Source organism: Oculina patagonica, unplaced genomic scaffold, assembly GCF_052425735.1.
Source record: "Oculina patagonica isolate OP01 unplaced genomic scaffold, crgOcupat unplaced83, whole genome shotgun sequence".
Classification (NCBI taxonomy): Eukaryota; Metazoa; Cnidaria; class Anthozoa; order Scleractinia; family Oculinidae; genus Oculina; species Oculina patagonica.
In genome coordinates this window covers 23-15,383 of record NW_027558724.1, presented here as the reverse complement: position 1 = coordinate 15,383, position 15,361 = coordinate 23, and the positions used below count along the sequence as shown (strand labels likewise).

General features: G+C 39.7%; 1 protein-coding gene across 1 annotated transcript; it reads right to left on the bottom strand.

Moving 5' to 3' along the window:
• Positions 1-866: 866 nt before the first annotated feature.
• LOC144641307 (small subunit processome component 20 homolog) lies at positions 867-15,040 on the bottom strand (the record flags this gene model as incomplete). The annotated part of the gene is made up of 19 exons (XM_078500333.1): positions 14,787-15,040; positions 13,877-14,391; positions 13,127-13,333; positions 12,596-12,815; positions 11,723-12,035; positions 10,523-10,784; positions 9,533-10,015; positions 9,004-9,170; positions 8,655-8,860; positions 7,648-7,788; positions 7,167-7,450; positions 5,923-6,700; positions 5,446-5,580; positions 4,528-4,799; positions 2,807-2,886; positions 1,901-2,172; positions 1,448-1,587; positions 1,075-1,231; positions 867-965 (listed from the first exon to the last, which is right to left on the bottom strand). Coding segments are annotated over exons 1-19 (4,959 nt in total), but the record flags the coding sequence as incomplete, so codon positions are not given.
• Between the last annotated feature and the right edge of the window lie 321 nt (positions 15,041-15,361).

Below are 15,361 nucleotides of genomic sequence, written 5' to 3'. Positions count from 1 at the left end.
CCTGACATTTAAAAAACCTCGCTACCCCAGGGTAGCGAAATACAGACTTTTAAAAAGCAATAAAGGGCAATTGTTCTTGAAAATTAAATTTTGACAAGACGTAAGCGTTTTTCTTTAAATCGACAGGTTCAACCTTCATCGAAAATCGACATGATTTATTGTTTTTAATAACCCTACATGTAAAGTAGAATAAAAGATGTCTCCTTGGATAATTAGGAAAAGAAATAATATATATAATATTAGTAAATTTTCGACTGCAGCTTGATGAATAGGTGTTATTTTCGGCCGTAACTACGACAACAACTGAACAATCGCTTTGCCTGCAATTTCATGATGTGTGATAGGTATATGTCACGCATAATTCTAATCGCTCCACTGTTTTTTCTAAATAGGAAACACTGGATATATAAATCTGTTCCTTTACTTACGCTACAGTTGATCTGAAAAAACAACATTTAAAATACATGCTGTAAATTTTTATTTTTTTTTAGATGCAGGGCCCCCTGGATACCAGCCTACGAACTGATGGGGTACCTCTACTTTACTTTGTAAAGCTCTTTTCTTACTGCATAACCAATAACATACACTTTTTAAAATGTAATGAGAAATTTCGAAGTTCCACACTTGTCATCTTTTGCCTAGAATACTGATTGAAAGATTTTTAGATTTCACTCAAAGAAAGAAGGCAGACAATTTCCTTTAAACCAGCGATAAATTGTCTATCTAGAGCAAAACAACAAGACAAGTCCATGGTATATATATCAAAACGTTTCGGTTGAATCGAACTGTCATTGTACACAGTGAAAAGTTGCATGTGTAATTGATATAAATATGCCCTTAAAAGGAAATACAAGAATCCCTCTCACCTCGACTAATCCCTGTAAACTTGGATCCAGTTTCCCCGGTTCCAGGGTGTCGCTCATTTTGTCCAGTAACGTGTGAATTGTAAAACTAAGGACATGAAGCTGAAAATAATCATATATTAGAACCTACTATTACGAAAAACTGCAAGACGATTACATAAACAAAATTTTCATATTTTGACGCAGAATCTGCAGGCAAATCCGGGACTACCTGGTATCCTCTTGCCAGCGAACTTCTGAGTTCCTTAAGTACGAACGAGAAGTACTGGGTTCCAAGAGAAACGGTAATCTTCGCTAGCGTATCCCGTGCTGCATCACGGACCTCTCGGGCTCTGCTCCTTAATGTATGACAGATCCGAAGAAGAAGACTATACATGGAGAGTACAGGAACAGGTTAGTCAAAATGTCAATCAAACAATCCCGTTCAGAGTTTAGTTTTTAAATAACTATGTCAAAAAGAAATGCACTCGTCCAGTGGTTATAAAGGGACGAGAAAAATCATCCAGCAAAAGAACGAACCGAACGACCGAACGAACGAACGAACGAGCTAAGACAAGCGTCACCAGCTTGTCAAGTTTTCTTACCCTGGCAGATGTAAGTGGAGCGCATGCTCAGGTAAAGCTTGCAGGAGTTTAATGATGGCGAGAATGATGGGAACACGTAACATTTCCTCTTCATCTTCTCTTTTCTGTTGACTCAACCGGTGATAATCAGCCGACTTGCTCTAAATGAAGGAACAAAAGAAACGAATGAAAAAATAGTAATTCCTTATTAAGTAACTAGGTCTTATATACCGGTATGTCAGTTAGAAAGGAAGAAATGAAGTTTATAACGGAATTCCTGAGACGCAGAATAGTGCCTGAAGTCCTAAACCTACCAAAATATCCCCAAATTCAATGTTTGGAGTGATTCACGGCGAGCTTTGTTTTATATAACATTGTTTTTTATTCAAGTTTACTGTCATTGTCTCTAAGATAATAGCTATTTTCATACCACCAAAGGGTCGTTTAAGTATGCACTGTCTTTCACAAACTCACCTTTTTTGTCACACATTTGTGTAGCTGCGGCAGAATTGTCGAGGTGATTGTGTTGTAGATACGCAAAGCAAGTTCCTCTTTGGAAAGGTCTATTACTTCTTCCTTCGCAACTGTTTCTGCTTCATCTCCTTCAACATCGTAATCTTTATCGTCATCATCATCAATATCACCTTCATTATCAGGTTCGTTCGATTTTTTGATTGGATCTTCTATTCTAGTAGTTTTACTGTCAACTTTGTTTGTTTCCGTTCTTGTAACGTCCACATTGTTTTCTGCCAAGACACAGATGAAAAATAGCACATAACAGTCACATTTATAGAGAAATTTTTTTTCAAAATGTTTTGGTATCAGTCTGTGTTTTGAGCCATTTTGCGCTTTTAAGGGCAAGGTACAAGTATCCATGTCGAAAATTAATTTCTAGGCTGTTTAAAGTGAGCCACTTTGCTAGCGAGACCCAAGATGGTTGAGCTGTCCGCGGGAGGTTGTTGTTCAGACACATTTTACTCGTTGTTTTTCTTAAAGACAACACACGTGTTACGACCGTTGTGGGGCTGCTAGTATACAATTAGCCACACATGTTCCACGGAATGGCTTTCCACACTTGAATGACACATAATAAAAAAGCAGGTAGTGAAAATGCACATCAAAATGGTTCTCACGGTTCTCACTGACTTCAATAACAAAATGAGATCTTGGAACTGGTTAGAGAGTAGGCCATTTTGGTATTCCAAGGCCTGACCCGAAAGTAGCTTGCAGTTGATTCGATTAAACGGGGAGTATAATTGCAAACAGCTTCATGTCATTTGCAGATACCCCTGGATAAGCCTCAATTACAAGCTAATTCGAGTGCAATCCGGTATTATTTCCAGTTTTTCAGATTCAAGGTAATCTAAGTAGTGTACGTACCGCTGAGTTTACCCTTTTCCATCTGTTTGGGGACAGTGCTGAGGTCAAAGTGGAAATTTTTCAGAATGTTTACCACTATCCTGAGGAAAGAGATAACAAAAGGGTAAAGATCGAGGTATATTCATGACATTGTGGTAAATACACGGTACAACCTTTTGTACAACTTGTCTATATTGAACCCGTCTTGCAAAGCGGCAAGTTGTAAGACATAACTGAAATAACAGAATGGTTTTAACCTATGATTTTGGGCGTACAGTCGAACCTTAGCTTAGTAAAGCTTTTCAGAAAGAAACTAAATTTATTTTAAAACCAAACCTATGATAAAGAGTTATTAAGAGAGCGTGATGGTGGGTCAAATGCCATATTGCTCAATATTTTAAATAGTTCGTATCAATCGTTCCATTCATCACCACCACCAGCAAACGCAAATAGCAGCCTACTTTGGTTAGCCAGTCAGGTGGTCAAGCTTCTCTATAGCCAAAGGAAAGTTAAAATTCCTCGCCCTTTCTTTGGACACTTTTTCAACGCCATAGGACGAACTTTCTCAGACGAATGCCGCGATAATGTCGCCGTAAAGCTGCTGACATACTGTACAAAAAGACATGTTACAGGGTCATGTAGCAGCGGTATTTTAAAGGGATCAAATCACAACATTTACTCGTGTAACATAATGTAACAGGGACATAGAGCAGGGCATAGAGCAGTTTTCAATTGAGTGTCGTAAAACCAAAACCAAAGTAATCATTCAAGCCAATCACAAAGAACACAGACAATCCAGTAAACCAATCAAAACACGAAGCAAATACATGAAGTTGGCACGAAGCGCGGGAAAACGTGCGCAAGCGAGTCACGATTGGTTTTGGTTTTACTTCTGATTGGCTGAGAAAGTGGCACGAGGGTTTTAAACCAATCACAAAGCGTAGTAATGCAAAACCAATGCAAACGCTAATTACTTTCGACACTCAAGTGAAAACCGCTCTACTCTACAAACATGTCCCATCCTGGCACAATGGGGTGTGATTTTGTCACTGCTACATGTCACTGCTACATGACCCTTCATTTGTCAGCACCTTAATGCCTTGGTAACAACAAAAGTACCTTATTCTCACTTAATTTCGCGAGTACTAAATTTCGCGATTTTCGCGATTTAGAAAGAATCGCGAAATTTAATACTCGCGAAATAAAGGACACGCGAAGTTTATAATCGCGAAATTTAATATCGTATGGATAATATAAAAAAAATAATGAAACTCGATGTGTTTTATCATAGTTATTCTAACATGTCTGAGCTTCATGTTTAGGAGTTTTTTGTTTAATTTTGTCCAATATTTTCTGCTGCCAAGTTCTTCAAAATCTCGCTCTTGCAGTCGTAGATGACTGTTGAATACCTTATGTTTTGTTATGTGTATATTGTTTTGTTTGCTGTTTTTATGATGACTTTCATATTAATTGTGTTGTTACAGTTTCCAGGTCAAAGCTTCATATTGAAAAATAGATGAAAATCGCGAAATTTAATACACTCCAATTGTACCTTCCTCTCCAAATCGCGAAATTAAGTACTCGCGAAATATGGCTCTTGATTTTTCGCGAAATTAAGTACTCGCGAAATTTAGTGAGAATAAGGTACGACCTTTTTATTCTTGTTATACCGACTTTTTAGTGGCTAATTATTTAAGAGGAAAATATTGAAATCGTATTTGACTTAAGAAGGAAATTCGTACCTGACGATCACTTTCTGTGAATGTTTCTCAACAGTTAATAGTTTCAAGTAATGTCTTAAAAGAGAGCAATACTTGGACCAAGGTAGGCTTGCCGATATTGTTCCTATAGTGGTGACAGCCTCGGTGACAAGATTGTGCTCCTTAGCAGCCGTGTGATCAAACACGCAATGCGTTACCAATGGCAACAGGAAGGCTGTCAGGCTTGTGGTTCTGAGGCTGTGCTGCTGACAATGTGACTGCAGGCGGCGAAGCGCGCGAATCCGTCGATGGAGCTGCAATGCACCAAAAATGGTCCATTTTACAGTTGACTGCTAAGTGACCTGGCCTTTGAATGGTAGTGAGGCTGGAGGTGACCTTGCATTGATACAAACCTCTCTGCTTTATTATGTAAATCCAAACTAGTTAGTATCAGAACAACATGATTTACACAACAAACGTAGTGAGGTCTGTATCAAAACAAGGTCACCTCCAGCCTCACTTCCATTCAAAGGCCAGGTAACTGAGCAGACAACTGTAAAATGGCCTATTGCGATTTGACCGTAACGGTATGTTACTCAAAAGGTCATATTATTTTGGGTGTTATTAATTACGAGATATCAACTCCAACTACAAGCTGGCCCACGTTTGCTAACGGGACATAAATCAAACGGTGGATTTTGTAATCCCCTTCAATCTCTCGTAACAGTGAAGTCTAATTGAACGGAATCGCTCAATTTTTTTTATAAACCATAAAAAACGTGTTGGGACACTTTAGTGTCCAAAAATATGTTCAATCGCTCTTTACACATTTTCAAATCCAAGAGGAAAATGGCTGCACCACTTTTTTTAGGTTAGCTTGAACTGTACTGCAAATGAATGTTAAGCATGAGATTCAAGAACCACTCCTCAAAAAATACAAATATTAGAACAACTCCTCACCTGAATGTGTTTGATATTTTCAAAAAAGTCTTTCTCAGGATCATCGTCCAAGAGAACCTTCAGATCTGAGAAAGAATCGTGTTCAAACTGGCGAACCATAGTAGACAGCACATCGAGGAATTCGTTTCTGGCGAGCTACAGATAGAGATTTGCACAGCGTCAACTAATTTGTTAACACATACACTCACAGCTTTAACTACATATAAATGTAGGTAAGGATCAACGAAACGCGATCGTGCCATTTTACTGTAGCTCTATACATGTAGCTTTAATAACACTACAGAAGCTGAAAATACATTAAATAAATTATTATATTTAGAGAGGAAACCACACCAGCTCTAGCTGGTTTTCATGAGGGTCCTCTATCCAGGTCGAATTGGAATTTGGAAATATTGGTTTTTCATTTCCAATCTTCATGGTTGGCAACTGGCTGTAATTACTTAAGCAATAGTCTTGACAAATGAGTTCTAAAATTACCTCCTTCTTAGAAGAGAGAGCTTTTTTACAAGCTGGCAGCAGACACTTCATGATTAGAACATGAAATGCCTCGTCCTTTACTCCACTCCGCTGTACAACATAACGCACGATGCAACTCATACAGCTGCCAGCACTGTCTCTGATAGACAAGTCATCGCTACACAAAACGAAATGAATGCAGTTGTGTAATAATGGTAGAATTTCCTCTGTTTTCAGTGCGTCTTGTTGGACGAGAAGCTTGGCATTCGAAAAACCTTCGAGTCTTGCATCATAATCAGGTTCTTCGAGACGTTTTACATTCCACGCGTTCAAACGAGCAAGAATTTCACACGTCTCCGACGAGTAGCTTGAATCAACCTTTGCCAGCTCAAGAAACGCTTCACATAGACACTGCCGTGTACTGCGAGTGTTAATCTGCGAGAAGAGCCTCGACAAAGGAGTAACAAAGTCTCTCGGTGAATCTACATTGGCCAGAAGACTTTTGATGGTTTTTAGGATGTTGTTGGCTGTTTCTTCCTTTTGAGAAGAGCTCAAGAAAGGCAGAAGTACTTCTGTTAATGTAGCAGACTGTGTAGCGTCTTTCACAAACGGGCTGATTTTAGACAAGACTGAAAGCTCTCGTTGAGGAAGAATCACTTTCCCCTTGTTCTTTCCTTTTGAGTTTTCGATAGCTCGTTTGACTGAATGGCTCAGATATTCCAAGATCCGCGAGATGTGTGGAAGAACTAACAGTGTTCCGTAGCTGGGCTTGTTTTCTTGGTGGTAACTCGAGGGCATTCTACGAGGAAAAAGTAAAAGATCAGTTCATAATGAACAGCACAGCCTGCTTCATTGGCTGTTTCTCAGATGAGCTGCTACGACTAGCCCATAATATATACTGTAGATATCAAAAAATTATTTAGTTCTTCGGCAGTTTTCTTTGCTTGTTGGCAAGTGTACGAATCGACGTCTCAAAACTCTTGCCTATGCAGAACAACCAAGGCTGAAAACTGGAATATCTGATTTAAACCCATCAACCCCCGGGGACTCCTCGTTGCCCTACCAGCTGAACTGATCTTATTTTTATCTAACGTTATTTATCTCTTATCTAATATTTAATACTACGTATTTTTATCTAATATCTGAAGCACAAAACTAACATTACCGTAAGCCTACCGCTTCTAGTTTGTACCCTTAAATGCAAGATTCTGAAATGAAGGACTGAAAACGTACAGTGTACGTTACTGGATACAAGAGTTTCTTACTTCAGTTCTGAGCCACATTCCAATAAATCACTTTCCTCATCTCCCATCTCTGATTGGTTTGTGGAAAGAAGATTGTCTGTCATCTCCATAACCATAGTAACCACATCTTCTGACACTGATGGTACACGCAGGCAGGCAAACACGCAGGACATGATTGACAGGTCGGGCTTTTCAACTGGTTTTCTTGAGAGCAAGGGAAAAAAACGAGCATTCTTCGACCAAGCGAACAAAAGTTTGAGCAATGGCGTTGGATGTTGAATGCTCTCTCGGTTAAGCTTCTCTATCTGAAAGTAAAACACGCGACAAACTTTGCAAACTGTTTGGATTATAACAAAACAACATATATCAAGATCCGTTGGAGAGGGGAGTTGGGCGTTCGTTGACTTTTATCCGGTGGGAAACATTACCCATGTATACACCATACATTCAAACGTTCTTTTATGTTTTATTCTGACCAGTGTGCAATTCAGTTTAAGTTTACCTGAGGCCACACGGCTGACGAGAACACAGCATCACAAATGGGTTTGAAGTCATAATCAGTCATGAGCTCAAAAAACTCCGTCAAGCGAGTAACGGCCAACTGTCGAACTGTCTTCAGCTGAGAGATTAAAGATGCGTGAACCTTGCAAGAGAAGGATAAAAGGAGTTAAGTAAACTAGCATTTCTATTCCAGGGCACAGGTAGGTACCACCCATAGCCGTTTCAGAGGCACTGTAGCAGACATGCAGACATTTAGCAGACATTTGGGGCTATACATAGACATTGATTCTGTTGTTTGTTCTGTTGTTCTCTCGTAGGGTAGCGAGCCATTCATGAGAGACTTTGCGAGGGCTGCCACCTGACCATTAATGTAGTGTAAGGTGTGGCGCATTGCGTGTTCTAGCCGAGTAGTCGATAATGATTCTTGTTAGCCTTTTAGAGCACGTAGCTCAAATAAAATACGGACACCAAGTCAACGTGAAACGGCCTTGAAGAGTGTCACGTATGAACCTAATTTAGTATCAGGATTTAGAACACTAAATGTTGTGTATTAAGAGCAAGTTTGTAGAAAAATCGAACAAAAATGGTTTTTTGCGGCAATTCTAAAAATACAGGGATTTCGCTCATCTTGTGCATGAAGGTAGTCCTTATTAAAACTAAAAACGTTATGTTGGTTTTTTTTTTTCTACAAATATTATCGAATGAAAATGGTCGATTTTCATCCCAATTTGTACCCTCTCTATCGAGTCTAGACGAGTCTAGACGTCAAATCGGAAATTTCGTTTTTTCTCAGAAAAATCAAAAAATATTTGAAGAAAAAAACAACATAACGTTTTAAGTTTTAATAAGGACTACCTTCATGCAGAGGATAAGCGAACAATTTTTCATAGCATTGCCGGATGTTGTTGATTTCTTCTAGAAATTTCCTCTTAATAATCTCTGTTTATCCTTTAGATGAGCAAATTTATCACTAGCACACACTTTTTTTGTCCAGCAATCTCAACTAACCTGCTCGCGGTGTTCCAGAGCAAACACGCACGTTGACAGCAGCGACAGAATGATTTGCAGGATGGAAGGAAGAAAAGACGCCGCAAGGTTGCCCATCTTGTAAAGGATCTGCGACACCATTCCTAGAAACCCTTGCTGTTTCTTCAGAGGGACAACACTCGAGAGATCTGTAGTCATGGCAACTACCACGCCTGGATCGTCTGCTGCTGGTATACAAGAAGCCGAACAAGAATTAAAAAAAAAAGTTGGAATCACGTACATTGTGACTGTAAATTCATGTTCTTGGCACACAGGCACGAAAAACAAGGACTTTGGTCTAAAATACAGTACAGTGTTTGCAAGAATTTACCTGTGCATAGGTGTTTAAAGGGGGCCAAAATCAAATCCATGAAAATCTGTATTTCTTGCTGAGGACAAGAAGTCAGGAATCTCAGCACCACAGCTCGCCTCGCTCCCACTCCCGCTCTTCCACCAGTACCTGTCCCAGTGAACCTCTGCATTTTGCCGTACAAGAGTCTGAGTACGAGAGAAGTATACATGTATAACCAGTGATATGAACAAAAGCCAATAGCATAGAACGTTCTCACTTTGTCCTGCACGCAGTCGTCTCTTATTCCCTTGTTGCACGCGGAAACAGGCAACGGCTGCACGCAAGCTTGCTCACTTTGGCGATTCTCAAAACTCCTGCACGTATGTCTATGGAAATAATTATAACTGCCCTCCGCAGTAAGAAAAAAAAGTATAGTTAACCTGCATGTACAAAAGGGGGTAATTTGCATACAAACGTATCACTGACAAAATGGTAAGGAAGACCTGGAGCCAAAGCAAAACCGCATTATGTTCTGTTACTGTATGACAGACACTGTCCAAATACTAACCTTATTAGGATTGGCATAAGCCCGTCTCGATGGCTCTTGAGTACAATACCGCTATCCTCATCAACTGAAAAATGTGCCAACTCGTCCCGAAAATTCTCGTCATCCAATAAGCGCTCAATATTCTCTTTGTACGGCTCCAGATAATCGAACTTGTAAGTATAGAGGCATTTTACTGCAAGCTTCTGAACTTCAGCCTCTCTGTGAGCAAGGAACTTCATAAGCAACTGCCTTATTTCGGGTTCTTTGAAGAGAGCTTTTGGGTTTTTGAAGGCTGTGAAGAGGCCCAGATGAATACAGAGAGACTTTGTGGCTGCTTTGTGTCTCCTCTTGTGAAGGTTTTCTTGTGGTTCGGTAGTGGTGTTATCTGCTTCAGTGGATTCTACCTGGCTTAAATCTGTCGGAGTTACCTGTTGCTCAGGGCTGCGTTTGGCTCGGATGTCTTGAGACGGGGCTACGTTTTCCATTGCCACAAAATATTCATTGCTGTAACAAAGTGAAAAAGGCAAACAGTAACATACACTTTGAAACAGTACATCTACGGGTTAACAGTATTCAAGACAAAAAATATCAGGATGTAAATACATTAAAACACCCCTCTGTAACAGACCCAGTGGAACCGACCCAGTGGATTATTTTCCCCTACCCAGTGAAATTTAGTCTCCCCGGTACCCAGCGGATATTTTGATTTTACCCGCCTATTTTTAAGCTTCCCCAGTGACTGTGCGGTGTGACGTTGGTCGAATAAACGTATTGAAAAAACGAGCCCAAATAAGCCGACCCAGTGGGAAATTGGCCAACCCAGTAACTTTTTTCCGAAAACCCGGGAAGATAAAGATTCCACTGGGTCTGTTACAGAGGGGTGTATTAAACACAAAATATTTTTAACTCTTACATACTTTTTAATTTACACGGCCCCACAAGCTTGTCAGCCTTTATCTACATCGTGTTTAAATAAAGGTCACTTACTTACATCCTGTGAGACATACTTACCTAACAAATCTGAGGAACAGTGGTACAACATCACGTGACTTCTGCTCAGCGACTTCCGGAAAGGAAGCCATCGCTTTCCACAACAGATAGCGAAAGTTGACGTGGTCTGCCCTATTCTCTCCTTGTGGACCCAGCGAAGCACTATTGTGATTCTCAAATATTTCATCAAGGTGGTTGATTGCTTTACTGTCCACCGGTTCATCATTTTTGATTGCTGGTTGTTTGCTGTTAGTTGTGTCCATTTCTTCATCTAGCGTCGTTTCTGAAAAGCATTTAACAGATTTGTTCGTGTGGGTTACCTTCTACAAATGACTCTGCACTCATCTTTCTTTTTTCAACAATGTGTAATTCAGATGTTTGTGACAATGGGTGCAGGGAGCATTCACTTTAATTAGAAGAGAGATGCAAAAAAGTTCATGTTTGTTCGAACGTCGTTGGGACCACAGAAAGTGTCCATGTTAAGCGTGTGTCTGTAAAAGCGAAGGTTGACTGTAACTGCGTATAGCAGGTGAAAGAGAGTGTTTTTTTTATTCTAAGGCTACCTTGAGTAAACAGACATCGTTTTCTCAGGAAGTAAAACGCGAAACGACATCCGTAATTCCCCAAGCTGTTGCGAACTTACCATGTACATGTAAATTTGTAATGGAGAGGGAAGGACAAAAGGAACAAGGAAATGTCAACGAGCAATGAGACGGTGTTGTACCATCCTCGTAGACCCAGGAGCAGCAAGTCAGGGCGACGACGACATAATTTTTCGGGCGAAAGTTTACAACAAGTTCGGGGGAGTGTCTGAGTCCCTGGGCACTTACTCTCAACGAGTTCCAAAAGCAGTTCCAGAAGCGTTTGAATTCCTTCTTTCTCAATTCTGACTGGCCAGTGCATCGGATGCACGGGCCAAGCAACTACATGTACATGTACGACGAGCCGATGAGGAAACAACTTCGTGTAAGAAGACGTTAGAGTCGCTCTGTTGGTCCTCCTCGCTTGTTGGCCAGAAAAAAAAAAACTATTTTCTGGCCAATCAGAAAGAAGGAATTCAAACGCTAATGAAACTGGTTTGGTGCCCAAAGGCTCTCCCGAACTTGTTGTAAACTTTCGCCCGAAAAATCTCGTTTTCCCGACTGGCTGTCCCTGGGTCTCCGAGGATGGTGTTGTACTCGCGAATAACAAGCCTGAAAAGAACATGAATTATTTTATTACCTGTTTTCTCTGCTGCTGTATTGAGAAGCTCGTTGAAGATTTTCCAGAAGTGCTTTACATTTAAACTTTGAGTAAAACTCGCGATAATTTCAATGACGGGATCCCACAGAGGGCTGAAATTCACATAAAGCATGCCGGATAAATGGAGCAGAGCAGCTTCCCTGCAGAAGTCTGGCAACGCGTCGTAAGTTGCTGGAGAAAAGCGGAGTTTCTGCAGACAAACCAGCTTGTCCCTGTACGTGTCCAAATGCACCGGAACCTCTTCAGCTGACAGACACAGCTTAAAGAACGAACATGAATCCGAGGCGAGAGGCTGGAACGAGAGAAGTAATGATAATTGGACTGAGTGAAGCCCAATTTATATTCGGTCTGTAATCATACGAGTAATTAACAAAATCGGACGACTTCAAAGAGGGAGTCCGATTTGTTCAATCACTTTAATATTCAGTCCTGTTACCAGTTAATCATAACTATAACAAGATTCCAGGAGAAAATTCAGACAAGGTGAAGCCTTCTAACGATTATTTTATGGCCTCTATGACAAAATTCGCAGGGAAAAAGCCATGCTAGTAAATTGTTAAGTGTTGGAAGCCGTGTTAGCAAACCGAAAGCATGAATTTTCAAAACAGGTTATTCATATCAATAAACCTTTGCAATCAACTATCTGCTGTGAATACTATAGCAGTTGGGTATAAAACGTTAATATAAACCCCACCATCACTTCCTTATGCTTTCAAAACAACTGGAAACTATGTTCTTATTTTGGAACATCACCAAAGACATTTAGTTGAACAGCCACATTTTTCTGTTCTCCAAACAACACGAGCTCATCCACCAAGGTAGTGCTAATAAATACTTCCTGACTGTACGTACCTTAATATCTGATGCACTTCTTCCTGACTGATCAAAACACGACAACACCTTGAGGGTAAGGAGACGAACAACATGACTTGCGGAACAAAGATTGAGACGCAGATAAGGGTAAATTTCCTGAAGATTTTCTGCACCAACACATCTTTTGATTTCCTGTTTCCTTGCTACTGACATCAGTTTGTGACAAGCTTGAAGAACATGAACATTGTCAGACCAGGACCTACGGAAAGTGAAACGAAGTACATTAAATACTTTTACTCAGTTATTGTTATTTACTACAGTAATTTGTACAAATTGACAGTGTCGTGTAAAACATGTAATATACTCTGTTGGGTCCAAGATTCTAGTTTTCCTAGTATGGTAACGTACCGCATGCCTAAAAGTAAGCTACCACCTCGTGAGATGCGATTCTCGTATCGAGAGAGGAGACACTGTCTTGCAAGAAGTTTTAAAAACCGTAAATATGATGGCTGTATCTTCTTACGAGATTTTAATGGTAGTTACAAAAGAAATAAATGATGATCAATCTACCTGAGTAATGTCAGCATAAACTTTACATTGAAATGCTGGAAAATTTCTTCTTCATTAGGAGCAACCAAAATGTACGATTGAATTGCTTGATTCAGCACACTCAAGCATTCTACATCATTTCCAGCAGTCTGATTTGACAGAAGGCTTTCACTGAAGGAGAGGATAAAACTGAGGAGCTGGCTGCAACACTGAGGAATATCTAAAGGACTAAAGAATCAAAATAGGAAATCATGTATTAAACAATCATGTCTTTAACTTGCCCTTGAGCTTTGTACTGGGCATGTAGGAGAAGGTAGCCTCTTTATTGAGGGAAATGTTCTTCACAAATCAAACATCAATGGCAGATGTACATGTAGGGGAGGGGCCTGAGGGGGCCAGGCCCCCACCTTAATTTTAGACCAAATAGAGGCCCGTACGGCCAGGAAAAAAGTATTTTTGCCTGAGCCCCCCCCCATTTATTCCAGGGTCTGGATGATCGGACCCCCCCCCCCCACTTATCTGAAGATCTGGATCTGCTACTGAACATAATATGGTACAGTTGAATCCTGATAACTCCAATCCTAACTAACTCAAACCTCTCATTACTGTAACTCAACTTTCTTCAATTCCCCTGTGAGATATTATCTTACATTTTTTCACTCAATAACTGATGACCCCTGACAACTGAAACCTTTTTCAATTCCCCTTGAAGGTTCATGTTATAAACTGTATTCAAAAATCCAGTTGCAGTATAATGTTACATGTACTCACCTTATACAAGGAATGCACACAAGAACACTCCATATTAGGGAAAGTCTGCTTTTGTCCATCAAAGTGTTGTCATCTATTGTTACATTATCAAGGAAAGCCCTTAAAATCTTTTCACCTTTCTTTGTGCCACATTTTGGAAAGAAAAGTAGACCTTTCAATTTACCCAAATCAAGGCCACTACTATCCACTGAAGCACTCTGAATGATAACCTCTGTCAGGATAAAGAAAACTTCTAGAAGTTTTGAAGAGCCTTTCAAAAGCTCTTCTTGGCAGCGATTCAACAAGAAAGGCAACACATCTGTTTGAAAGTTCTCCCACTTTAAAACATGTCTACAGAATGTAAAAAATTGTTCAGGACTGTCTACTGTGTTAAAGATCTTCACTGTCAATTGTTTCTGGAGACGATCTCTTGAGAGTTCAGTGAATGACGCCTGCAGAAGTGTTGATGCAAGTTCAAGCAATGGAGAGGTAATGACGTCTGATATAAAATCATTAACCAACATTGTCTGGACAACCTGAAAAACAAAGTAAAAAACATTAATAATAATTTAATATTTATGAGAAGTTAAAAATTGAAATACAAATTTATAATGATTTAATACACATGTTAACTTTAAGAAAGGTACCACTATTGATCAGTTAGTGACCCAAGCTACAATGTACTCCCAAGAGGAGTACCATATGGCATAATCAGACAACACAGTCACTAAATCTGAATATACATGTACTTTGTAGTATGTTTTGGTTTGAAATTTCAAAGCCAGTTTGATTTTACATGTATTTTCCTTTGTTTCAGATTATGAAGATAATAATGTGAGTCAAAGGAAAAGAAGCACACTGGTTTAAAAAATTCCATACCAAAACAAATTTAACCACAACAAATGCATTTAGTGTACACGTTTATACTCACATTAAAGATCTTTACTGGGTCAGAGATCAAGTTACCAGACTTCCAGGAAACCCAAACATTGGTCAACCTCAGAAGATAAGCGATCTGACTCTTCAGGGACTCTTCTTGACGACCACTATACTGTTTCTCATTCCAAATATTCCACAACCTTTCCAGTTCTTGTACCAAAGACTTTTCAACTACTTGACAATGTTCTTTTACAGTGTATTTTGCCACTCTTTCAAGCATGTGTACAAGTGTTTGGAAAACCTATCCAGATGAATAAAAATGGACAAATCACAGTCAAAATATTTCCGTTATGCTACGTGTATAGACTTACAACAGTGTTAATTCTGATACATTCCAAACAACTTAAATTGTGAGATTTGAATGCAGGGGGGGGGGGGGTATACATGTAAAACCCAAAGATATAACACACCACGTCCATGCCCAGGCCCAGAATGTTTTTACATTCCTGGTTTCAAGTTAGCTGAAGGGTTAGTCTGTCCTTCACCTAGTCCAAATATCTAGGCTGAATTCACATGTAGTGGATAATCTGCTATCAATTTTGTTCTGTATGTACATGTATGAGATCA